Below are 24,353 nucleotides of genomic sequence, written 5' to 3'. Positions count from 1 at the left end.
TTCACACTGCACCGCAGCCCCACGTGCCTGTGGGTCGTGGGCACGTGTGCGTCATCAAGGCACAGGGACAGGACATGGGGACAGGGGGCACCAGGGCATGAGGGCAGCCAGCGGGCACTGAGGGCAGGAAGACACGGGTTGCCAGCAGACATAGGGCCAGAGACAAGGGGGTCAGGTTGGCTTTGTTGCCCCAGACCCTGTGACACACAAAGAGGCACAGCATTCTTCCATGAGCACATCTTTAATACCGTGTCCCACCCCTGCATTGGTACACATATACATTTGCTGTATACAGATATACACAGAGCAGCAGTGCGTCTAGGCTGCGCAGGAGCCAGCGTCAGTCACCTTCCTGATGAGCAGGAATCGCCTCTAACATAGCACCATCCTCAGGGTCTCCCTGGTGTGTCCCAGTTTCCAGGCAGAGGTGCGAGCCGGAGGGCAGTACATGGAGAAAGCCTCCCTCCCTCCTGCAGTTCTCTGCCAAACCATCGCACCCAAAAGGGGAACCGGGGCCCAGGTGGGGTGAAGGTGAAATTCATTCAAATGGAGCAGGTTGTGTGGTTGCATGCTGGGAGCCCACGAGGGTGATGAGGGCAGCCCACAGCCTTGGGGATTTGAAGTGTTGGGTTTGGGGAAGGGCTCAAACTGTGCCCACTCCCAGCTCTGGGCAGCCAAAAAAGGAACATGGGGCCAAGAGCTGTCCCACTGACAGCAAATAAGTTAAAAATCAAACCAACATCCAAAGAGAGCTCTGGTTTGGAAACCAGATAAAAGGCGTATGGGGAGGCTGTGTTCCCATTTGATAGAAATTTCACCTTCAACGGGCGAATAGAACCAATGTAAAGGGAAAAACCCATGAGCAACAAGAAGAGACGTCAGAAATAGCACCATGTTCCTGCAGGGATCACCACGCTACGCCTCCGGCCGCCGTCCTTCCCCGCTGCCAGCACCTGTGGGGGAGGCGAGGTGGCACCAAGCACGGCACCAGGTGCGATGCTGCCAGAGCTGATAGCCGTGCTGTGCCCACCTGTCCCCACGCGCTGCCTGCAGTGGAGCTCACACTCCTCCTGGCTGCCGAAGCGGTTGAGATTGCCCTGGCAGCCGCTGTAGACGAAGGGCCGGCACTCGGCGGCTCTTTGGTTGTAGTACCAGCGCAGTGTGTACCGCTGGCAGCCCCCCTCCTCCATGGGCTGGTGGCAGGGCTCGGCTGCAGGGACAAAGCGCAATGGTGAGGGCGCAACACGGACCAGCATCTCTCATCCAGGAGCATGGGGAACCCAATGCCTGAACAAGCCATGTGCTGCTAGAGTGCCCACCCAAGGGCACAGGCGTGGTGCACTGGGTTCCCAGCAGAACAAGGCAGCCCCTGCACCATGGGGTCACCTGTGCTATGCCTGGTGCCCTGTGGGGCACAGGGAGCTCACCATCCTCTGCGAGCTGCTCCAAGCTGCCTGCATCCAGAGCTGTGTCGTAGTCCTCCTGCTCACCATACATGCTGTCGTACTCCAGGTCATTGGTGTCAACGACAACACGCCTGTCCTGCCCTGCAGACAACACTGGCAGTGAGTGCAGCACTGGGCTATCCCGTGGCCTTTGGGCATCCTTGGGTACCTGTCAGCACAGGGCTTGCAATGTACATATAGGGAATAAAAGGAACTAAATGCACAGGGACAGCACTCACCCTCCTCCTCTTCTGCATGCGACACTTTAAGCACGGGGACAACATGAGCACTGAGATCTGGGAATGGCTCAGTGGGTGGGTAATGGGGGGAGTGATCTGGGAGGGAAGAACAGCAGACATGGGAAACCCCTGTTCAGGTGCAGAGTAGCCCAGAACTGCCCAGGGGAGGGGTCCTGGGGATGCCCCATTCTCTGCAGGCTCAGAAGTGCCCTGGGAGCACAGTGCAACTCCTGTCAGGGAGGTGGCACTGCCAGGCTCAAGAAGGCTGTGTTCCGATGCACCTGGATGCAGCTCCACACTCTCCATCACCTGTTTGGCTGTGCTCCTTCTCTTGGCGGACACTTCTCCCTCCTCCATGGGCAGACTGAAGGATGCTCCTGGGCCGAGTCCCCCATCCTCCTTGGAGAAAAAGCATCCAGTTGTGCTGGAACCCTGCACCCCATCCCACCCACTGCTGCGCTCCACATCCCAGCAGGAGTTGGACTCAATGATCCTTTTGGGTCCCTTCCAACTCGGGATATTTTATGACCCTACAGCCCCACTGAGTGCTGAGAGACAGGCAAGGGCATGGGGAGAGGAACAGAAACACAACCTGAGTGCTCACGGGAATCCAAGCGCCGCGGGAGCTGCCCTCCACATGCTGCAGGAGAGATGGAGTGGAGGTGAGCAAGGGGCTCTGTGGGGCATCCCCAAACCCAGGGCGGCTGTGAGGTGCTCACCACAGTGCTGGCTCATCTCCTGCCTGACGAAGGCGCGGATCTCTTCCTCCTGCCCAGTGGTGGAGCAAAGAATGCACAATTAGAGACAGGAAAAAGCTTTCCCCAGGTTCAGAGCCGAGTCTGGAGTTGGGTATGTTCCATAAGCAGCAGTGGGATGGATGCAGTGCCCCTTCCCACCTGCTGGCCCCGTGCTGACAGCCCCTTACCGTCATGCCCGGATCCCCCTTCTCCCCACGGAGTCCCTCAGCACCAGGACTGCCCTAGGGACAAACAGAGTGGGGCTGAGAGCTGTATCACTGGGTCTGCTCTGGGCAGGGCTGGGCTCACCCACCTGCTCTCCTCGCTCACCAGGGATACCAGGCACACCGCGGGCCCCCATCACTGCCTGCCCAGGGGGGCCTCTTTCCCCCTGTAAAGAACATGGGCACATCCCATCTGGCTCCAGCCCAGCCTCAGGATAGGGGTCCCAAACCACTGCTCCTAACCCTCCCTTGAGCAGGGGGACACAGGGAGGTCCCCAAAGCCACTGAGTTGGTGGGGGAGGTATGGAGCTGGGACACAGCTCCTGATGCCACCAATCCTTGGCCTCTTGGGGGACAAAGACTCACCTTCTGGCCCTGCATGCCCTCAGGACCTCGTGGCCCAACGCTGCCTGGGGGGCCAGGGGGGCCGGGAGCACCATCACTGCCCCGGGGACCAGGGGTACCGATCATGCCTGGTGCACCCTATGATGGAGCAGATGGTCAGTATGGGGACATCCACATACGTACAGCCCAGAGTAGGCACCTTTGGGAGCTTTAGTGCCCTTTGGACAAGGCTTGATCCCAGTACGAGCAATGCAGTGTGACTTATGCAGTCCCATCGCACAGCTCACCCGATCTCCTTTCTCCCCCTGGTCTCCTTTGGCTCCCTGCTGCCCATCGAAGCCACGGTCACCCTGTGTAGAGGAAGGTGCAGGCAGCAAGAGTTCAGGAGGAGTAGCCCTGAGGGGCCATTCCTGAGGTCTCAGCACATCCTCCCACTGCCCTACCTTGGGTCCCATGAGCCCCTCCTTCCCAGGGATGCCGGGTGCTCCAGACAACCCCAGTTCTCCCTAGGGGATGAAACAGACATCTATGAGCCCCTGGATGCACATCCCCCTCGCAGCACGGTGCTGGCACGGTGCTTACCGGCTCACCCTTCCTTCCTGGCAGCCCCGAGCGCCCCGGCAGCCCTGGCTCTCCCTGCAGGAGCAAAGCAGGTGTCAGTCCTCAGCCCCGCACCTCCCTCAGGCACGAGGGGGGACCCTGTGAACCTATTGCAGGGCTGAGGTCCTGGCTACAGGATGGTCATCCCCTCACCTTCTCACCCTTGTCCCCATCGAGGCCACAGGCGCCTTTCATGCCCCGCTCACCCTGCAGGGACAAAGGGAGTCAGAGCCCCGCAAAGCCAGCATGTGTCCTGGCCACGGAGCACAGGGGCTCACCCACCTTGGGACCACGCAAGCCCAGTGGCCCCATGTCCCCCTTCTCTCCTCGTGCTCCAGCAATGCCATCCCGACCAGGCAAACCCTGCAAGAAGCACACAGCATGATGAGGACTACTTGTGCCCTGCAGTGGGGTGGCATTGGTACTGAGACACAGCTCCTCACCGGCTCACCAGGCTCCCCCGGCACGCCAACTTCTCCCTGGTAAAGGCAAAGGCAAAGATGTGGGTGAGGGCTAGTGGGCAGCGAGAGGACCCCACTGTGGTGCAGGGTGCCCAGCTACTTACCTTCTGCCCGCCAGGGCCGCGTGCCCCAGGAAAGCCTGCAGAGCCCTTCTCACCTGGTTCACCCCTTGCACCCTGCAAGCACAGCCCCAAATCAGCACTGGGCAGGAGGAAGAGCTCTGGCAAATGCAGGGCCACACACTGACAGGACGCCCAGCACTGTGCCAGAGGCCCGGATGCACATGGGGCACAAGAATGCCGTCATGCTCTTAGGTCCCTCTAGCCATTGCCAACCACTTCCCAGCCCTGCCCCCCTGCCTCATACCTTCTCGCCGGGCATTCCCTGCTCCCCCTTGTCCCCTTTGTCCCCTTCGGAGCCCTTTAGGCCACGGTCTCCCTGCAAAGGGGAAAACAGAAGGATGGGATCAGGGGTCGTTGGGGTGGGGAGGAAAGAGCTGCCTGGGCAGGGACATAAGGGTCTATGGGGTGGACATGCTTCCTGAGGCAGGGTCCCTCAGCAGACCTCCAGCTCTTACCGGCTCCCCCTTGCTGCCTCTCGCCCCAGCAGGCCCCTCCACCACAACGGTATCGCCCTGCATGCAGGAGAGAGGTGGGTGTGAGCTGGGGGGGGGGGGACAGCACTGCCACCCCCTGCCCCAGCCCTGGGAGTCTCACCTTGTCTCCTTTGGGCCCCACGGCCCCGACGTCTCCCTGCAAGGAGGGCACAGTGAGATGTCTCAAGAGTAGGAGCGCTCCCTTCTCTGGCTCCCCAGCCCCAAAAGAGGTCCCTTACCTTGTCCCCACGCTCCCCTCGGTTCCCAGGCAAGCCCTGTTGGGAAAGAGGAGAATGCTGGTTTGGGGGAGCCTACCTGGGGGAATGGTGAGCTGATTGGTACGTACCATTGGCCCACGGTCGCCTGCCAGCCCTGGGCGCCCATCTTCACCCTGCAAGCAGGAGGGGAGGTGTGAGGAGTGGGTCAGGGAGGCACCCCTCATGGTGGGGACATGGGAGTGCCATGGTGGTATGGGCAGGGGGATTTTATGGTGCTAGCTACCCGTGGTCCTGGGTCTCCACGTTCACCTCTGGCTCCTGGCAGCCCAGCCCCTGGGTCACCCTGTGGGGGAAACACAAGAGTTTGTTCCCCTGTGCAGCTCACTTCAGCAAGAAGCAGGTCCTGTGGCCCCAGCTGTGTCTCCCCACCATGCCATGCCCCATGCACTGCCCCAAGTGCACAGAGCAGGCTGCCAGGTGCCATCACCCAGAGTGGGCTCAGCATCAGCCAAGAGGGAGCAGTAGCACCCCCCAAGAGGAGTAGCCCCGCACCTCTGTGCCATAGCACTGTCCCCAGTCCTACCTTGTCACCCTTCAGCCCTGAGGCCCCTTGTATGCCCTAAAGGAAAGGAGAGGGGTGAGTAAACAGAGCTGTGCCAGGTGCTCTGGCTGGTGACCCCATCAGCCCCCACTGAGCCAGCAAGGGACCAGGGAGGGATCCTGCACCCACCCTGGGATGCTGCAGCCCCATACTCACCGCTGGCCCTGGGGGCCCTTGGGGTCCAGGTGGCCCTGCGGCACCATCCCTCCCAGGGAAGCCAATTGCACCCTGGGGGGGACACAGCGGTGTCAGGGCTCAAGGCAGGGAACGGAGCTGCTGAGCCCTCACTGGTGCTGCCTGAGCCCACTGCCATTACCCGTTCTCCAGGGGCTCCTGGTGGGCCAGGCTGCCCGCTGTCCCCTCTCAGGCCTGGCTGTCCCGGTGCCCCAGCGATGCCCACTAATCCCGGTGGTCCAGGAGGTCCTGGCAAACCGATGTCACCCTGCAGCAAGGAGGAAGGAGACATGGCCAGGGAAACAGCCTCCTCAGAGGCAGACAGGGAGCGGACATAGAACCAGGGATAAGGCAGGGCTTACCTTCAAACCTGGAGGTCCATCCTGTCCTGGTGGTCCCCGCACACCGACACCTGGAGTGCCCTGTGTGGTGTCAGAGAGTTTGGGGACAGTCACCCCTGGGAGCACAGGGGTGGCAGAGCACTTGGGATGGGGATTCTCACCTTTTCCCCCTTGACTCCAGATGATCCCTTGGCTCCCTGCAAAGATACAGAGCTATTCAGGGTACAGGGTAAGGATGTGAACCCATCAGCTCCCCTTCACATCCTCTACTCACATCTTCGCCGGGGTCTCCAGGCTCCCCAGCTCCTCCAGGCTCCCCCTGGCAGGAGGACAGAAGCAAAGAGCAGGGGTGGGTGACAGGTGGGGGGAGTAGGGATGGCTGCAACCCAAGAGAGCCTGATACTCTCACGACACCTCCTCACCTTCTCACCCTTGGGGCCAGGCAAACCTCGGGCACCTTTGGAACCCTAGGGAGAAAGAGCAGTGTTGGGGATGGGAGAGAATTGCCGGGGCCTGGCTCAGCCCAGGGAGACACAGGGATGGGGTTATAGGCACCAACTCACAGGTTCACCCAGCAGCACGCCCTCCAGCAGCGCCGGCTCACCCTGCAGCAACACAGGGTCAGGCACAGACCTTTGCCGGCTATGGGGAGGGTCTCCCTCACATGCACACCCCATTCCTTACCTTCTCGCCCTTGGCACCAGGAGGGCCAGCAATGCCCTGGGGCAGAGGGGAGAGAGGCAGCAGTCAGCAGGGCTGTGGTCATCTGCTAGCCCTGGTGAGCAGGGGAAGCTGCAAGGAAGCACTCACCTGCCCCGGCGCTCCCGCATCCCCTGGCTCCCCTTTGGGGCCAGTAGGGCCTGACGGTCCTGGCACACCCTGGCACAAAGCACACAGCCCTGAGCACCAGAACTGCAGCTGGTGCTGAGCCCCCAGCCCCAGCGCAATGGCACTGGCTGTCATACCAACTTCCCAGGCATCCCTGGTTGGCCGTCCTTCCCTGGCACACCATCTCGCCCAGGCACACCTGGCTTGCCACTCTCCCCCTGCAGAGTGTGAGAGCGGAGCTGAGGCTACGCACATCCCACAGCCAGGCAGCTATGGGGTTGGCATGCCCCAAGGCTGAGGCCAGCTCAGTAGGGCACATGCTCACCACTTGTCCTGGCAGCCCAGGAGCACCCGGAGGGCCCTGTGATGGACAAATGACCAGAAATCAACCCACAGCTGAGGCAATGGGAAGGGCTGTTCCTGTGGACTGGGTTGGGGGTACCTACCACCAGACCAGGTGGTCCTGGAGGGCCAGGCAGCCCCATGCTGCCCTGCGGACCAGGCAATCCCTGCAAGGAGAACAGTGGAGTCAGAGAGGAGATGCCACGCTGGCATGTCTTTCTGGGACAGCGGGAGCTCAGCTGTCCCCAGGAAGGGGTTGGGTTTGGGGAGGCTCACCCGGATGCCGGCACCAGGTTCCCCTGGATCACCCTGTGGGGACAGAACCCATGTCAGTCTTGCTGATCCCTTTCCCTGCCACAGTCATCACAGCTTTATCCCTATGTCCCCTGAGCACTGAGTGCCTCTAGAAGGGGCCAGACTCCAAGTTCTCCCTGCAGCCCACAATGCTGGCGTGGCATCTCTTTCCTGCACCAGACCAAACATGGAGATGATGAAGGTGATGATGACAATGGCAATGGCATACCTTCATCCCAGATGGACCCTGGCTCCCTGGTGGGCCAGCAGCACCCTGCGGAGGACATTACATTCAGGACAATGCCCACTGGTGGCACAGCTCTATGGGGTGGGAAGAGGTACCAGGACAGTGCCATCCCAGGGCTATCAACCCCACTCATTGTGGGACATCTGCCCCAAGTCCCCTTTGCTGTGCCCTGCACGTGACACAGGGGTCTCCTTACCGGAGGTCCTGGTGGCCCTGGCTCTCCCTGATTGCCCTGAGAGGGAGGGAGAGATGTGGTCAGGATGTCCCTGGTGCACAGGGGCTCTGGGAAGCACCCATGCCATGCAGGGACGAGCCTGGCCAGCTCCCAGCAGGATGCGCCATGCCTAGCACACACCGAGCAGGAGCCAGGGGGACAGTGACATGCTGGGGACAGACACCTACCGGGCGGCCCAGCACACCGGGGAAACCTGGCAAGCCCTGCAAAGAAGCACATTATAGCCAGCAGGGGAGCGGGACCACACCACCTCCAAGCAGCCCCGCCTGCCCATAAAGCTCCCTGGGGGATGAATGCAGTGTCACCATGCAGTACCCACCCAAGGGTACTTACTGAGGGGCCAGGGGGCCCTCTAAAGCCCTGCGGGCCCTGTGTAGGAGGGAAGGATGCAAACAACATGTGAATGCTCCCTTTGGGTTGGTGGTGACTGCTGTGCGACCATGGGATCTGCCCACACCTCCCAGACCTCAGCGTCCTGCAGCCACACTCACCGGCTTCCCCTCGGGGCCAGCCAGACCCCTCTCTCCTGGGAGGCCCTGGAGCAAGAGATGGAGATGGTGAAGACAATAGTGGTGATGAGAATGGAGATGGGGATGATAGGGACAGTGACTGAGATGGAGACAGTGGGGGTGGTTGATGGAGATTGTGATGAGGATGGAGATGGAGTCCATGGGAGTGGAGAATGTAACGGGAATGGAGATGAGTCCATGGGGGTGATGGAGAACATGATAGAGACGGAGGTGGAAACCACAGGGGTGATGCAGGATGTGACAGGGATGGAGATGACAAGGACGATGGAGGGGGGAATGAGAATGGAGGTTTGGTGCCATACTCACTGGAGAGCCATCCCTGCCCTTCTCGCCAGGCTCTCCTCGCTCGCCCCGTGATCCACCTTCACCCTGATGTGGGGAGAAGTACAGAGTTGTAGGACCTGTGCTACAGGCACGGATGTCCCTGTCCCCCACATGCCCTCACATCCCACTTGCACCCAGAGAGGGATGTCCCCAGTTGTGCCCCTGCCCAGGGCTTCGTTCTGTGGGGTCACCCTGTTGGCAGCACATGAAGAGAGGAGAGCAGAGACCGATGCTGAGCCCAGAAAGGGAGTGAGGAACAGAGAAGCAGAGGAGCCACAGGAGACTTACTACACTCAGACCTTATCTCCTTTGGGTCCTCGCTCGCCCTCGGCACCAGGCTCACCCTGCAGGAAGGAGGAAGGAGATACCATCAGACCCACATGCTGCAGTTGGGGATGCCCACTCTCCCAGCCCATCACAGCTGGCAATTATCACATCATCCCTCCTCAAAGAACTCAGATTCTGGCTCCATCGCTGCCCTGCTCCTTTCTCCTGGACACGCACCTTCACTCCCTTAAGTCCAGGGGGACCTCGCTCGCCTGGGAAGCCCATCAGGCTGCCCTCCATTGCGTCTGCCTGCAGGCACAGCGTGGTCAGGGCTGGCATCCAGGGGACTCCAGGCAGGTCCCCCAGTGGCACAACCCCTCCTGAGCCCCTGTGCCAGGGGACCAGACATGAAAATTCATCCCTGGAGGCATCTACTGGCACCTCCTGGGGACAGTCCCCAGCAGCATTTATCACCTACCTTGGGCCCTGGGGGCCCTGGGAGGCCTGGCAAGCCATCTCTGCCCTGGTGAGAAGGAAAACAGATGGAGAATCCCCAGAATGTTCAGTCCATGGGGCATATCCAAGTCTTACGAAAAGCAGAGGGACAGAGGGGACTGCATTCGCATTACAGCTCACCTGCTCACCCCGGTCGCCCTTCTCACCCCGGTCACCCTGCAAAAAAGAGGTGGGGGGCTCATGAAGCTGTCCCCAAGCCCGGAAGCCATGTCCCCCTGCCTACACCCCCACACTCACCTTCTCACCAGGTCGCCCGGCCTCCCCCAGCTCGCCAGCCCGGCCTGGCACCCCTGGAATGCCTGGCTTGCCTGGCTCCCCTGGCTGCCCCGGTGGCCCCTCTGGGCCCCGCTCGCCCACAGCCCGGCCTGCGGGGCCCTGAGGACCAGGGGCACCTTGGTCCCCTTTGTCACCTTTGGGTCCTCGCTCACCAGGGAAGCCTAAAGAACCCTGCAAAAAAGCATACCAGACTGTGGGGTGGGCACCTCAAAATGCAGGGAGCTGCGAGCCCCCATAGAGCATCCTAGGGCTGGAGGGATTCAGCAGGGCTCAGGTCTCAGAGCCAGGTGGGCAGGGGGAAGGTGGCAATGAGTCTGAGCCAAGAAGTGACCCCCTGGAGCACCACAGTGCTCACCTCCCGGCCTGGGGGACCCCTCTCCCCTGGCTCCCCCCGGCTGCCCTTCTGCCCCCGCAGCCGTTCAGACACGGGCAGAAAGGAGTCTGAGCTGCCATCATAGGCACCCGTCAGCTCCTTCAGAGATGAGATCTGGAAGGGAGGAAAGAGGCAGTGATCAGCAGTCATGCACTCCAGTCCCAGTGCCCCATCCCACGCCCCTCTGGTCTCTCACCACCAGCTGGCCCCATACCCATGCCCACCCCATACCTTGATGCCGAGGGCTTCCAGGCTACGTTCAATGTTCTACAATAAAAGGACATGAGAAAGGAAGCCTATTGTGCTGCTTCTACCACTGGGGCTCTGGGGACCTCCAAGGCTGATGTCCCACCCCAGTGGGGAACTCACCACTGCAGTCCCAGGGTCTCCACTGACACCAGGCCGCCCCTAAGTTTGCAGAGCAAGAGGGAATGGGATGTGCCATGGGTGAGCTGAGCAGCACTGCTGCTACACTAATAGGTTTTAAAGCGAACGCCACAGGGCGCTGCCTGGGGGAGGCTGTGGTTCTCCCACAGTGCTCAGTGCTGGATACTCACTGGCTCCCCTCGTGGTCCTGGCTCCCCTGGGTCCCCCTGAAATACAGCAAAGCAGTCAGGGGTAGAAGGGCCAGGCTGCCCAGCCACAGGGTCCCTGAAGGACTCACCCCCTCTAGCACGGATACCCCCCAGACTTTTGTCACAGAGCGCTAGAGGACACCTACCTTTGGTCCAGTGATCCCACGAAGGCCGGGCGAGCCCTGGAAGTACAGATGGGACACAATGGCACCCATGGACATGGGGCCTCAAGTAAACCATGGGGCAGCTAGAGCTTGAGGATAACAAACCTGGCCTGGGGGGCCAACCTGCCCTGGGACACCAGGGACACCAGGGGGGCCAGGGAGGCCAGGCATGCCTCTGTCCCCCTGCTCGCCCTTAGCACCGTTGTGGCCCTGCAAAGAGAGTTGCGTCACCCCCAGTGACTGGGTGCTGTCCCAGCTTGTCCCCAGTAGGGACAACCCACAGCACAGGGCTACTCACATCTCTGCCAGGGGCTCCGGCATCACCTTTGTCTCCCTAACCAGGAGGAGGAAAAAAAAAGACTCAGTCCAGAAGTGACACCAATGGGGATCATATAGGGCACTGCTCCTCACCTTTCTCCCATCTTCTCCTGGTGTCCCATCTTCTCCCTTGGGATGGAGGTTATGAATTGGCACCCACAGCACAAGCAGTGGGCAGGACAGGGGCAGTCCCAAGGGCACGGGATGGGGTGCTGTGCCACACGCCTCCCTCGGCTCTGTGCCAGTTTGGGGCTGCCATCCCTCAAGGTTCTCATGAGCACCCCAAAGCCAAACCCCATGCTCTACTCACATTCTTGCCATTTAGGCCAGGTTTGCCATCATCACCGGGTTTTCCCTGGGAGGAAGGAGAGGCAGTAAGAGGAACCCCCAGCATGGGCAGTCATGGGGTCCCAGCTCCTACTGATGTCCCCTAGGAGAGCTGGGACCAAGTGCAGAGGCACAGTGCAGAACGTGTCCCTGCAGCAGAACGTGTCCCCATGGCACACGGGGCTGTTACTCACAGGGATACCAGGTGGTCCCAACGGTCCTATTGTGCCAGGCGGTCCCTGCTCCCCCCGCAGCCCAGGCAGCCCCTGCAGGGACAGGAGAAAAGGGGAGGCACAGGGCAGCAACAGGACACAGCCTCTGCTATGGGAGGTAAGAGCACAGCCCGGCATGGTGGCATGGCATGGGATGGGGGACAGTGACCAAGGGGCACGAAACAGAAGCGTCATGTCCCCAGCAGGAGAAGAATGCACACCCACACTCCCAGGAGATACTTACATCTCGGCCAGGGTCCCCCTGCTTCCCTGGGTCCCCCTATAGATGAAGAGGACGTGAGCATCCCATGAGCACCTCCAGCGGACGTGCAGTGGGATGCCTCTGCCCCACCACCACCCTCATCCCCTGTTCCCATTTCCAGTGCCACCCCAGACCACGCTCACCCTCAGCCCGGTGGGTCCCGGGGGGCCAGGTTTCCCCTCCAGTCCGTTGCGGCCATCCAGCCCTGGTGGGCCACGCTCCCCCTGGAACAGAGCACTGCATGAGGACTGTGCTGCACAGAGGGACAGGGGGTGGTGGGCAGCCCCCATCCCCCTCACCTTCTCTCCAGGCAAGCCTCGGTCCCCAGGGTCACCCTATGGGAAGAGGACGGAGTAAGCACTGTTCCATCCCCAAGTGGGGCTGAGCACGGGAAGGGGAAAAGGGGCACTCACCCGTGCGCCGGGGGGGCCGCGGGGGCCTTCAATGCCCTGCAAGTGATACATGACAATGGTGGGCACAACCCCAGGGCCCACCGTGGCTCTCCAGGTCATCACTCACCCCACACTTACACTCAACCCCGGCAGTCCGGGGGGGCCACTCTCACCCTTGGCCCCCTTTGCTCCATCCTCGCCCGGGTCCCCAGCATCCCCCTGGCAGGGATGACACAGTGGTCAGAAGCAGTGCAATGCTGCAGTCCCACAGCAAAGCATCACATCATCACCTCTTGGCTGTTACCTTCTCACCCTTCTCTCCTACTCCTCCAAGCCCCACATCCACCTGTGGAGCAGAGAGGGGACATCAGAGCGGGCACAGACCTGCTGGCAGGAAAGGGGGAGGGTACAGCTTACAGCTCGTCCTGGGGGTCCAGGAGGGCCCTGAAAGAAAAGAGAGCAAATTTATTAATGAGCTCTGGTGTGTATTGGGGAGGGGGTGCAGATCTGGCACCTGGGTGGGTGTCACTCACCGGCTCCCCGCGGTCACCCTTGGTGCCAGGTGCTCCAGGAATGCCCTGTGGAGAGGGATGAGTGAGAAGGGGGATGGGGTACCCAGGAGATGGGGTTACCCATCGGGTCAGGGGGTACCCATGGGCACTCATGTGGTGGCACTCACGTTTCTGCCTTCAGGACCTGGGTCTCCGAGGTCGCCCTTCTCTCCAGGGGGGCCACGGTACCCAGGCAGCCCCTGGTTGGGGGTATGGGGAGATGTATGTTACCCCGGGGCCACTCAAGGCCACCAAGGTCTCCCCTGGCCCAGGGCTCTCACCAGCCCAGTACTTACCCGTGGACCCCTGTCTCCAGGTTTGCCAGGCACCCCTGCTTCACCCTGAGGGATAGATGGGGTGAGTGGGCTAGGGAGCAACAGGGAGGCAGTGGTCCATGAGTTTCCCACTTACCGGGGTGCCTTCATCACCCTTCTCTCCACGCTCACCCTAAAGCACAGGTGAGGGGACAAGAGAACAAGTCACCAGTGTCCCTCTGTGCTGCTCCCCATTCCTTGGGGCCTCAGCATCCCCATAGCATCTCCTACTGTTCCTGGCCCCACGCTACCTCCTTGCCACGCTGCCCTGGTTGTCCTGGTGCACCCACTCTGCCTGGCTCACCCTTCTCACCCGGCTCCCCTGCGTCACCCTGAGGGGGAAAGAGGAAGACCAGGGGAACTAGGGCTCAGTAACACATGATGGATGGACAGATGCACAAAGGAGTGAAGCCTCCTGCAATGCCATTACCTTGGGACCGCTCCTGCCAGTGAGGCCAGTGATGCCCTGGGAGGTGCAGAAGGACAGTGCTGTTAATGGGTACTTGGGCATGAGATCAGAGCCCAGCTCCATGCATTTATGTGCACTCACCCGCTCGCCCTGCTCGCCTTTGGGGCCAGTTGGTCCTGGGATGCTCAGGCCAGGGACACCCTAAAGACAAAGGAAAGCAGCTTGGAACAGCGGGACCAGCAAAAATGCACAGCAAGAAGAGCCCAGATGGGCTGCATGCCCCAGCACCTGCCCAGCTCAAGGTACTCACACGGGCACCCCTCTCCCCTACATCACCCTTGGGGCCAGGAGGCCCCTCTGGTCCTGGAAATCCTCTGTCACCCTGGAGCAGATGAAATGACACCATTAGTCCCCCCAGACTTCCCCTTCATCATGTTGCAACTGAGGATCATCATGGGCATCCCCGCGGTGCCAGCATCCAGCACCACTGTGCTATGGCCCCATCCCAGCTGTGCCATGGGGACAACACCAAAGGTCAGGGACAAGGCTACCTTCTCTCCTCTGACACTGGCCACGCTGGGAGCCTGGGGACAAAGCAGGAGGGACAGTGCTGGGTGCAGCCACTACTCCTCACGCCAGGAATGGGGTGGGATGCCAGGCGGCAGCACTTACCGGCTGGCCAGGTTCACCAGGTGCTCCCACATCACCCTGTGGACACATGGGGTCAGTGCCATTCCCTCCCCACAACCCCAGCCCCAGGCTCTGCTTCTCCCTCACCTTCTCGCCCCGTGGCCCAGCTGGTCCCGGTACTCCCTGGTGCAGAGAGAGGATACTCAGAGGTTGGCAGTGCCTGGGGATGTATGTCTGTGTCACAGCCACCCCACAGTGCTCTGGGTGCCCATGCTCACCTCTCTGCCTGATGGCCCTGGCCGTCCTGGAGCTCCTGTCTCACCCTGGAGGAGGAGAGGAAGAGGAAGAGGAAGGTGCTCCTAGGAAGGGCATGACCATGGCCATGGGTGTCCACCTACCTTTTCACCCTCAGGGCCAGGCGCACCGCGGTCTCCCTGCAGAGGGAAGCAGAGCAGAATCTCAGGCAGCCATCCTCCCACCCCCAGGACTCCATGGTGAGCCCATGGTCCTACTCAAGACCCCCAACAGCCTCCCACGGGCACAATGCCACGTTGGACCCCAGGACCACCAGAAGCCATCAAAATGCCCAACCACACACCACTACCATCTCACCTTCTGGCCTGTCTCCCCCAGCTCGCCTGGTGCCCCACGCTCTCCCTGGTGCAGGAGGAAGATAGATGGTGTTAGTGGCTGGTACAGGGGGTGCACAGCACCCACATCCCTTTTCTCTCCACAGAGGAGTTGGGGGATTGGGGTGCATCATGAGAGCATCCTCTCACCACTCACCTTCCTGCCTTGTTCTCCTGGAGGTCCCCGTGGACCCTGGAGAGGAAGGCAGAGAGACGTCACCTCCCAAGCAGGGTTAATGCTCTGCCCACCCTGCCTTGTCCACGACACTCACCCGGTCTCCAGGGTCCCCTGGACGTCCAGGTGGCCCTGGGAATCCCTCCTCACCGTCACCCTGTGAAGTGAAGAAGCCAGCAGTATGTCCATGAATTGGGGCTATCTGTCCCCATCACAGAACAAGGGGGGTCCTGCCTCCCTCTTACCTTCTCACCCTTGGGGCCGGGAGTACCAGCAAGTCCCCGTGGGCCGGGCTCCCCAGGTGGACCCTGGAAGAGATTGGCAAGGGCACAGCTCAGCCTCTGGGGGGACTCACAGCCCTGCTCTCCCACCCTGAGCCCAGCACTCACCGGGGGGCCCGGCTCCCCTCGAGGCACTGCCCCATCGATCAGTCCAGGGGGACCCTGTGGAAAGAGGGCTGAGCTTCTGCATGGCAGCCCCATAACTCAGCCCTTTCTAGTGCCCCAGGAGGCAGAGGTACCAGGCAAACACGGTCACTTACCCTCTCCCCTCGATCACCCTTCTCCCCCTGCAAGGTAAAGAGAGCAGGTAAGGGTGGGGCTGGGCTCTGTTCATGCCTCCACCCTCTCCCCCCTCAAATGATGGGGGCAATGACGGGCAGAGCACATCAGCAGTAGGGTCATGGCATGTGCCATGCTCATTATAAGGATGGATGATGTGGGAGTCATAGACAATGAATACAGCCATGCAGGACCAGGAGCTCTGCATGGGAAGCAGCTTCAAGGTGCCAGCTGTCCCTCCATCCCCACACAGCACCAGCTGAAACGTACCTTCACAGAGTCTCCTGGAGGTCCTGGTAGCCCCATTGGCCCAAGGGGACCCGGAGGACCTGGGTCACCAAAGGGACCTCGTGGGCCAGGGTTGCCAGGGGGGCCGGTGCTACCCTGGAAGAAAGAGATGCTCTATGAGTATGGGATGCTGCATGGGCAGAGAGTACTGGTGGACACCCCCAGCATGCACAGCCCCGTCTATACCGGTGTGCCTGGCTCCCCTTTCCGTCCTGGCAACCCCTGTCCTCCATCCACGATCACTCTGGGCTCTCCCTGAATGAGGGGAAAAGTAATTTAAAAAAAAAAACAAAAAGAAAATCAGTGCCACCATGTTCCTTACCATGACTCTCCCCAGTGCCAAGCTTAGCAGGCAGTAGGAATAAGATGTCCACCTGTAGCCCTCTGCTCAGCACCTACCGGCTCGCCTTTTTCCCCCTTCGGGCCAGGATGCCCCGCTGTTCCTCGTGGCCCCTGGAAATGAATAACAGTGAGAAGGGGGCCCTTGGAGGCATGGGGCTTGGGAGGAGGGGGGTCATACTCACAGGATCCCCTCGGGGGCCAGGAATGCCCTGGTTGCCCTAGAAAACAGAAGAACAAAAGGTGAAAGCATTGTCCCTGCCAGCCAGGGAAGCAGGGATGGCATGACATGGATGAGATGGGATAGCATGGGTTGGGATGGGATGGGATAGGATGGGATGGGATGGAGACAGCAATGATCCCACCAACAAGGGAGACCACCCTAGCACAGGGAATGGATAGGAAGAGAGCTTAGGGAGCAGGCAGAGTAGGCTGATGGATGTATAGAGCCCATTGGTCGAGGTTTGATCAGCACCAGCCAACCATGGGTACATGCACACTCACCGGCTGGCCAGGGGTCCCAGGGTTCCCGGGGGGGCCAGGAAGCCCTGGCCGCCCATCAGCTCCAGGGAAGCCCTGCAGGAGAGAGGAGCATCACGTCAGGGCCATACTCCTCCCAGGTCCCCCCTCTTCCGCCGTGGCCGGGAGGTCCCTGTGCCTGGGACTCCAAGATGTGCAGATACAGGGGGCACTCACCCTATCCCCCTTCTTGCCCAGCTGCTCAACGCTCTCTCCTGGTGGCCCTCGTGGTCCCACAGGTCCTGGAGGGCCAGGCAGTCCATGGCGGCCCTGAGACAGCAAAGAGCACAGACTTGGTGGCAGGCAGGAGCCAAAGGATGTTTCCTCCATCCACCACTGTGGTAAAGGCTGTATGGATCCCTTCCCGACACCCACTCAGCAGGAGGACAAAGGGACACAGGGACTGCAGCAATGCTCCCCATTTCCCCCCACACTACCCATCAGGACTTTACCGGTTCTCCAGGGGGGCCCGGCTGCCCCACACGCCCCTGTGGCCCCTGCAGAGACAAAGCCAGCCATCAGCATTCACTGAGAACTGCTGCAAGTATGGCAGCCCTGCCATAACCCGCAGCTGTAGGGGGTCTCAAACACTTACTGCCACGCCAGGGTCTCCCTTCTCTCCCTGCAAGGGGACAGAGAGAAGAGCTGAGAGGCTGCACACCCCTGCAACAGCTGCCCCCAGCTCAGCCCCACTCCGTGGGTAAGGTGGGGAACTCACACTGAGACCCCATGCCACAGGAATACTCACTCACCCTGGGGCACTGCACAGTGCAGGGCTTTGGCTCTGGCTCTGGCTGGTGAGACAAGAGGAAGACATGTAATTGTGAGAGAGGAAGACTTTGGCTCCATGGGGTCTGCTCCCCAGCCCTGGGCATCCCCCAGTCTCTCACCCTGGTGGAGATGATGGTACAGAGGTCATCGGTGAGCTCTCCCTCCAGCTCTGACAGGGCACCACGGTTGCGGAAGACGAAGCGTGGGTCCTCACCACTGACCATGCGCCGGAGCTGCTCCTGGTCTGCCCCCTCCAAGCCCACAGCCAGCACTCGGACCCCTGCACCAACAGCACCTTCAGTACCTGGCTGGAGCACCCAAGGGGACCTCGTCCCATGAGGACCCCATCCCACAGGGACCCTATCCAACCTCACCCGCTGCCTTGGCATCCCTGGCAGCAGTGATGGCATCGTCCCCGGAGGGGCCGTCGGCCACCACCACCAGCACCGCTGGCACACTGGGCCGCCGTCCTGCACCAGGGCTCAGCAGATAGGTCCTAGCAAAGGTGATGGCTGCCCCTGGAGGGAGGATAAAAGGATGGGGGGTCAGCAAGGTCCCACTGGCCACTGGCCCAGCCCTAGCACATCCCCTCACCAATGGCATTGCCGCTGGGCTCCTCGTAGCGCATGGTGCGGATTTGCTCCAGCACGGCGGGCAGCTCGCTGGAGCGGTTGAGAAGCAGCCAGGGCAGGCTGCGGTAACTGTACGTGGCCAGACCCACCTGCGAGGGCAAGGGACAGAGGTTGACACTGTCATCCTCCTCACATGCCCCCTGACACCACGTAAGCCTCATACCTGGGTGCCATCGGGGCCCAGGCGGCCCATGGAGGTGACAGTGTTAGAGAGGAGCGTGCGGACAGCGTCAGCACCAGAAGAGCTGTCACGTGTGCCATGCACCAGGAACACGATGTCCCCTCGGGCGTCCCTGCAGACTGAGGGAAGGGGCAAGGTGGAGCAGAAACATGAGCACCCCAGCCCTTCCGACACCCATCCCAACCTGCATACCTGGCCGCTCACTGACGGAGCTCTCAGCACCAGGTGTGCTCCCCAGAAGCGGGCGGATGGTGAAGGTGTAGCGCTGGCCCAGGCGCAGCCCAGGGATCTGTAGGGAGCTGGCAGTGCCCGGCACCACGCGCCGTGCCTCGCCGCCCGCTGTACCCATAGTCAGGGGGACAGGGACAGTGAAATCCCTGGGGATAGCTGCCCTCCGCCCACGGACATGTGTCTGCCTCACCTGCAGGGGGGGTCCAGGACAGGACGTATTCAGAAGCACCAGGGACAGGGGTCCAGGAGAGCGTCACAGAGTCTCTCTGCACCTCTGTCACTCGCAGGCTGGTGGCATGGCTTGGAGACGCTGCTGAAGGGAAATAGGGTGCTCCAGCCCACGGGGCAGCCCCCAGCCCACTCCCACACTCATCACTCTCCTCCATCCCAACCTCCCCACAACACCACACATTCCTTACCGGTGGCAGTGGTGACGGCAACCGGTGCGCTCTCCCGGCTGCCCACCATGCTGGTGATGCTGATGTGGTAGCGCCGGCCCGGCTCCAGCCCTCCCAGGTCATAGGAGCTGGCGGTGGCTGGAAGCTGCTGGCTGCGCTGGGGACCACCTGGTGGGGACAGAGAGGTGAGGGGCCGAGGGCTGCCACTGGAACATAGGGCTTGGGCACACTCACCCTCAGCTGGGCGCCAGACCAGGCGGTACCCGCTGCTGCCGGACACCGGCGCCCATGTGAGGCGCAGGCGATGCTCCGAAGCCTCCATCACCTGCAAGTTGCTAACAGGGGGCACCGGGGCCGCCTCCGCTGTGGGGGATATGGGCAGGGATTAGAGGAGAGGTGCCCACTCCCCCCGTGTGCTGTCCCCTAGCCCCATGCTCACGGGTGGTAACGATGATGGACACAGGGTTGCCCTCATGGTTGCCTATGAGCGCTGTGACCTTCACAGTGTAGGAGACACCTCCTTCCAGGTCAGGGATGTCAAAGGAGCTGATGTGGCCGGGAACATGCTGGCTCTTCTCCGAGCCCCCTGCCGAGGGCCACACATCAGCCCTGGTACCTCCATCATTGCTGTCCCCACCCTTGTCCCCATCCCATGCTACCGTCCCGACGGCTCCACACCACACGGTACGCTGTGGCTCCTGGCACACCGACCCATGTGACACGGGCAACATTGCTCCTGGATGACTGCACCTCCAGCCGGGATACTGTCCCCACCTGCTCAGCTGCTGTGACACAGGGAGAACCACCATCACCTGCAGTCAGGGCACCTGGCACCAGCTGGCAGCAGCAGGCAAGGTCACACCTCACCTGTCCTCCCCATGGTGGTGACAGGGGGACCCTCGCGGCCATCAATGATGGCTGTGACACCGATGGCATAAACAGTGCCGGCTCGCAGCCCCTCAATGGTGTAGACAGTGGGGTTGGCAGGGAGGAAGCGGGACTGCTCCTGACCTGGGAGAGACAGTTGAGATGGGAAGAGCTCCCATGGCACCACCACATCACCTCCAAGTCCTGCACTCACCATCGCCGGCCCTCCACGTCAGCCGGTACCCCCCGGCACCCGACAGCCCCCTCCACGTGACCCGCAGCTGGTTGGGGCCGGCCTCTGTCACCCGCAGCTCCGAGACACTGCCCACAGCTGGGAACTCTGCACGCCCAATGGCACCAGGACGTCAGCATGGGGACACCCCGAGTGGCCATCACAAGCCAGGGCTGGGGCTAACCATGCGCACTTACTGACGTGGATGCTGAGTGCAGCAGCACTGCCCTCCCTGCTGCCCACGAGGGCTGAGACACGCACCAGGTAGGTGACACCTTCCCGCAGGTCACCCAGCTCCAGCGCTGTCTGCGTGCCTGGGATGCGCCTCGTCCTCTCGGTGCCATCTGCAGGGAGCAGGGTGCCACAGGGCCCTCAGTGCCACGGGGGATGCCAAGCGATGGCACCGTGGCCCCATCCCGCTGGCTCACCCTGGGTGTTGCGCACTGTCACTTTGTACTCGGTGGCACCGGGGACGCCGGTCCAGCCCAGCCGCACCCTCCTGCCCAAATCCTCGATGAGACGGAGATCTGACACTGCGCCCACTGGTACCTCCACACCTGCAGGGGGGCACTGCTGTAACTTTCTCCAAAGCTAGGACCAGCGAGCCGGAGGTCCCATGGCTCTGTTGCAGTGATGCCATGCATCATGTCTTGATCTGGGCTCACCTGTCTGGAAGGTGGTGACGGGGGTGGCCACCTCCCCACCTTCATACAGCGTGTACAGAGTGATGCGGTACTCAGTGCCTGGCTGCAGCCCTGTCAGCTGGTAGGTGCTGGCACTGCTGGGCAGCGACACTGTCCTGGGGGTCTCCAGCCCTGTGGGAATGGCAATGTCAAAAGGAGTTGCTGCTGGCCCCATGCCACGTCAGGGACCAGGTGCTGTGAGCCCACCTGTGGCTCTTTTCCACTCCAGGCGGTAACCACGGGCCTCACGGATGGCAGTCCAGAGCACCTGAATGGACGTGGGGCTCAGGATGTTGGTCCGCAGCGTCTGCTCTGTGCCTGCCTCTGCAAAAGGGACCCATAGGTTGTGCCATCCCATCTCCTTGTCCCCCCACAGGTGATGCCCCTGCATGGGGACAGCTGCGTGGTGCTTACGTGTCCGCGCGGTGAGGCTGGCGGTGGCTGCAGGCTGCTGTGCATAGCGTGCCCGCAGCGTCACCACATACTCGGTGTTGGGACGCAGGTTGCTGAGCGTGGCCGACAGCGCGCCAGCCCCCAGGCTCCTCTCTTCACTCTGGGGCATTCCTGGGGGGGACCCAGAGGGGCGAGGGCAGGTGTGTGGCAGGGAAGGGGTGTGCGCAGCTCCCTGCCCCGGGGATGCCAAGCGGTGCCAGGGGTGGGGAGCGCGGGGTGAGGCTGGGACGGGGGCCAGGGCAGCGCCCAGGGACAGGGAGGGGCCGCCAGGTGCTGTAGCACACGCAGCTACCCCAAAGAGGTGCCTGTGGGGCACGGCATGTCCCCTCACCTGGCACGGCGTAGCTGAGGATGTAGCCCTGGGGCGGCTCAGGGCCGGGCTGCCAGGACAGCCTCAGGAAGGTCGGCCCAGCCTCAGCCACGTGGAAATGCTGCACGCCGCCACGGCTCTCTGGGGACAGCACGGGGACAAGTGTGAGCTACGTGCTGCCAGCACCTACCCGCACCCCCCACGGGTACTCACGAGTGCGCGCCCGCACAGACACCGACTCGCTGACGCTGTTGGCATACTGAGCGATGACAGTCACCAGGTACTCCGTCCCTGCGCGCAGCCCCCGCAGCACGGTGCTTGTCTCCCGCGGACCCACGCTCACCTGGGTGGGAGCAGTGTCATCCCGATGCCGGCGGGCACCAGGCACTGCAAGTGGGCGCAGGGCAGCGCTCACCTCCTGCCGCTCAGCTGCCAGCGGCTGCCCCAGCCCCGTCAGTGGGACACGCTGCACCCTATAGCCGGTGACGGGGCCGCTGGCCGGGCTCCAGCGGATGCGCAGCACATCGGAGCCGTGCTCCAGGACCTCCAGGTTGGAGGGACCAGAGTGGCCTGATCCATCTGTGGGGGGACGTGGAGCTGTCAGCTCTGGGGTGTGTGAAGAGAAGGCATTAAGGCAGCTCCCACGCCCTCTTTTAAAGGTCTCCTACCAAGGGTGCGTAGCGTGCCCCCTGAGCTTGTGCACACCCTGCGTGTCATCAGTGGCACCAGTGTCCCCAGCAGCTTGAAGTCACCCACATAGAAGAAGAAGGAATCAGTAGGCAGTGAGGCCACGCGGATCAGCTCCTGGCGGTCGGCATTCTTGATCCCTGAAGGGGACAGGAATGGTGGGTGATGGCAGTGCCCAGCCCCAGGGGAAGCCCATTACTCAGGGGTGTGGATACCAATGTGCACACCACAGATCTGCTCACCTACAGCAAAGACCTTGATGCCCAAGCTCTTCAGCCTCAGCGCCGGCTGCTCAGCATCATCCTGGGACTTGCCATCCGTGATGAGGATGCAGATCTGCAGAGCCATGAGCCTCAGCCCCATGGACCCACTGCATCCCTCTGGGATGTCCCAAATGCCACTCCCCAGCCCATACCTTTGGGACCCCAGGCCGGAGCTGTGTGGGACCAAAGAAGTTGTCAGAGACGTAGCGCAGCCCAGCGCCGGTCCGTGTGTTGCCGCCCTTGTAGCTCAGCTGCTGGATGGCCCTCTGGATGCCTGTACCATTGGTGTGCTGGGAGAAGCCAAACTCCACCCTGGGGACATCGGGACACATGGGGACACGTAATTTTCCAGCCCCACGGTCCCATAGCCCCGCATGCCCATCCCCGGGCTCACCGTGGATCGTCGCTGTACTGCACCACGGCGAAGCGCACCGCCTTCTGGCCCACCACATGCACAAAGGGTGACACCAGGTCCTCCACGAAGGTGCGGATGGCACGGAAGTTGTTCCGGCCAATGCTGGACGAGCCGTCCACCAGGAAGACGATGTCGGCCTCCAGCACGTTCTCGCACACCGCTATGGGACAGCATTGGTTGGCACCCACAAGAGCCCCCGGTGCCCTGTGGCACAGGACCCCCAGACCTGTCCCTTCTCCTTGAGCTCACGTCACATTGGTGGCGGCTCCCATAGGGCTCCCCGTGCTCAAGCTCAAGTTTGGGGTGCTGCAGTGGGAAGGAGCAGCAGAGCCCCTCTCACCCTGCTGTAGGCCCTATAATGGTACCCAGCACTCAGCACCCACCTTGGCTCCTCTTCTGTGCAGCAGCAGCCTGGGGGGCCAGGAGCAGGGAGAGGAGTAAGAGCCTCCCACTCATTGTGGGGCCCTGCAGGACAGCAGGAGAGGATGCTGCAGCCACCACCCTGTGCCAACCCCACGCCTCTGGGCACGGTGGTGATGGATGCACTGGGTAGAAGCAATTAAAAGGAGTGAAACGCCGTAACACCAAAACAAAAAAGTAAAGACGGATAACCCGCAGAGCTGCCCACTGCAGGATGTGGGCATGGCTGGGCTGCACCGCAGTGGTACTCGTGCATTTGGGTTCCCTGCTGTGTCCAGAGTACTGCACTGGGTCTGAGAAAGCAGAGCTAGGTGGAAAGTCCCAGCACAGAGAGCCACGTGCCCAGCACCCAATACCACTCCGTCCCTCCCCATCGCACCCAGCCCAGCTGTGACCCCACTGATGCCCAATGCTCAGGACAGAAGGGCAGTACAGGAGGCTGCCAGCCTGCATGCCAGCCGTGCCCCCCCACCGTACTGCTGCCTCCTCCTGCCCGTCCCACGCTCACCCCAGCGCTCCTGCCCTACATGCAGAGGGGTGGCACGAGTGAGGGCTCCAGGAAGGGCACAATCCCGTGGGGACGGGAAGGGCAGCAGCTTCCCACGAGCACACCCGCCCGGCGCCGCTTCCCGCACTCGGGCGCGGAGCTGCGGGGAGGATCCGGCCCCGTGCCCGGGCACAGCACCCCGCCCGCCCCGTGTGCCAGCCCCAGCACGGCCCGGCCGAGTCCAAAGCGAAGGCGGTGACCCACGGATGCCCGTGCGCGGCGGAGTGGGAACCCCCCCGCCTCCCTCCGCTGTCTCCCACCCGGGCTGAGAGCACGGGGGGGCCGCTCCCGGAGCGCGCGGCTTCGCCACCCACCTCGTCCCGCGTGGGGCCGCCCCGAGCCGAGCCGTGCCGAGCCGTGCCGAGCCGTGCCGTGCCCAGGCGGCCC

The 24,353-nt window shown here is 62.1% G+C and overlaps 1 protein-coding gene across 3 annotated transcripts; it reads right to left on the bottom strand.

The window, feature by feature from the left end:
- Window positions 1–222: 222 nt before the first annotated feature.
- Window positions 223–24,353, bottom strand: COL7A1 (collagen type VII alpha 1 chain). Of its 3 annotated transcripts, none has more exons than XM_052679200.1 (118): window positions 24,281–24,353; window positions 23,383–23,464; window positions 22,979–23,159; window positions 22,737–22,896; window positions 22,564–22,657; window positions 22,303–22,461; window positions 22,050–22,213; window positions 21,848–21,977; window positions 21,656–21,775; window positions 21,286–21,435; window positions 21,079–21,195; window positions 20,854–21,003; window positions 20,617–20,745; window positions 20,386–20,532; window positions 20,171–20,296; window positions 19,957–20,100; window positions 19,749–19,874; window positions 19,529–19,675; window positions 19,324–19,452; window positions 19,111–19,257; window positions 18,882–19,004; window positions 18,653–18,799; window positions 18,443–18,579; window positions 18,242–18,368; window positions 18,022–18,165; window positions 17,767–17,927; window positions 17,629–17,670; window positions 17,472–17,498; window positions 17,329–17,373; window positions 17,054–17,146; window positions 16,862–16,933; window positions 16,543–16,578; window positions 16,418–16,471; window positions 16,205–16,273; window positions 16,001–16,114; window positions 15,712–15,738; window positions 15,560–15,613; window positions 15,416–15,478; window positions 15,268–15,327; window positions 15,153–15,188; window positions 14,979–15,023; window positions 14,765–14,800; window positions 14,645–14,689; window positions 14,514–14,549; window positions 14,409–14,444; window positions 14,288–14,320; window positions 14,047–14,118; window positions 13,878–13,937; window positions 13,758–13,793; window positions 13,579–13,659; window positions 13,425–13,460; window positions 13,310–13,354; window positions 13,142–13,213; window positions 12,996–13,040; window positions 12,880–12,906; window positions 12,767–12,808; window positions 12,601–12,681; window positions 12,484–12,519; window positions 12,370–12,405; window positions 12,214–12,294; window positions 12,053–12,088; window positions 11,791–11,862; window positions 11,580–11,624; window positions 11,363–11,398; window positions 11,250–11,285; window positions 11,057–11,161; window positions 10,934–10,969; window positions 10,770–10,805; window positions 10,582–10,620; window positions 10,444–10,479; window positions 10,195–10,326; window positions 9,801–10,010; window positions 9,684–9,719; window positions 9,526–9,570; window positions 9,285–9,356; window positions 9,080–9,124; window positions 8,763–8,825; window positions 8,418–8,462; window positions 8,094–8,129; window positions 7,888–7,923; window positions 7,674–7,718; window positions 7,427–7,459; window positions 7,255–7,317; window positions 7,134–7,169; window positions 6,946–7,026; window positions 6,791–6,859; window positions 6,665–6,700; window positions 6,544–6,585; window positions 6,403–6,447; window positions 6,255–6,299; window positions 6,142–6,177; window positions 6,002–6,061; window positions 5,782–5,907; window positions 5,622–5,693; window positions 5,448–5,483; window positions 5,148–5,207; window positions 4,993–5,037; window positions 4,886–4,921; window positions 4,768–4,803; window positions 4,629–4,685; window positions 4,418–4,489; window positions 4,156–4,227; window positions 4,034–4,069; window positions 3,873–3,953; window positions 3,744–3,797; window positions 3,573–3,626; window positions 3,434–3,496; window positions 3,278–3,340; window positions 3,012–3,128; window positions 2,735–2,812; window positions 2,610–2,663; window positions 2,404–2,452; window positions 2,277–2,324; window positions 1,994–2,083; window positions 1,685–1,780; window positions 1,428–1,547; window positions 1,031–1,210; window positions 223–953 (listed from the first exon to the last, which is right to left on the bottom strand). In XM_052679200.1, the coding sequence occupies exons 2-118, from the start codon at window positions 23,453–23,455 to the stop codon at window positions 916–918; spliced, it is 8,826 nt and encodes a 2,941-aa protein (XP_052535160.1). In that variant the 5' UTR covers window positions 23,456–23,464; window positions 24,281–24,353; the 3' UTR covers window positions 223–915. The 3 variants fall into 3 exon arrangements, with proteins under 3 accessions (XP_052535160.1, XP_052535161.1, XP_052535159.1); XM_052679201.1 differs by having other exon boundaries at window positions 18,882–19,001; XM_052679199.1 differs by having other exon boundaries at window positions 6,002–6,051; window positions 6,142–6,193; window positions 19,749–19,871.

This window comes from Tympanuchus pallidicinctus, unplaced genomic scaffold (assembly GCF_026119805.1).
Source record: "Tympanuchus pallidicinctus isolate F22 unplaced genomic scaffold, pur_lepc_1.0 scaffold17, whole genome shotgun sequence".
NCBI lineage: Eukaryota > Metazoa > Chordata > Aves > Galliformes > Phasianidae > Tympanuchus > Tympanuchus pallidicinctus.
Note: the sequence above shows the minus strand (reverse complement) of the source record. Positions and strands in the feature narration are given on the sequence as shown.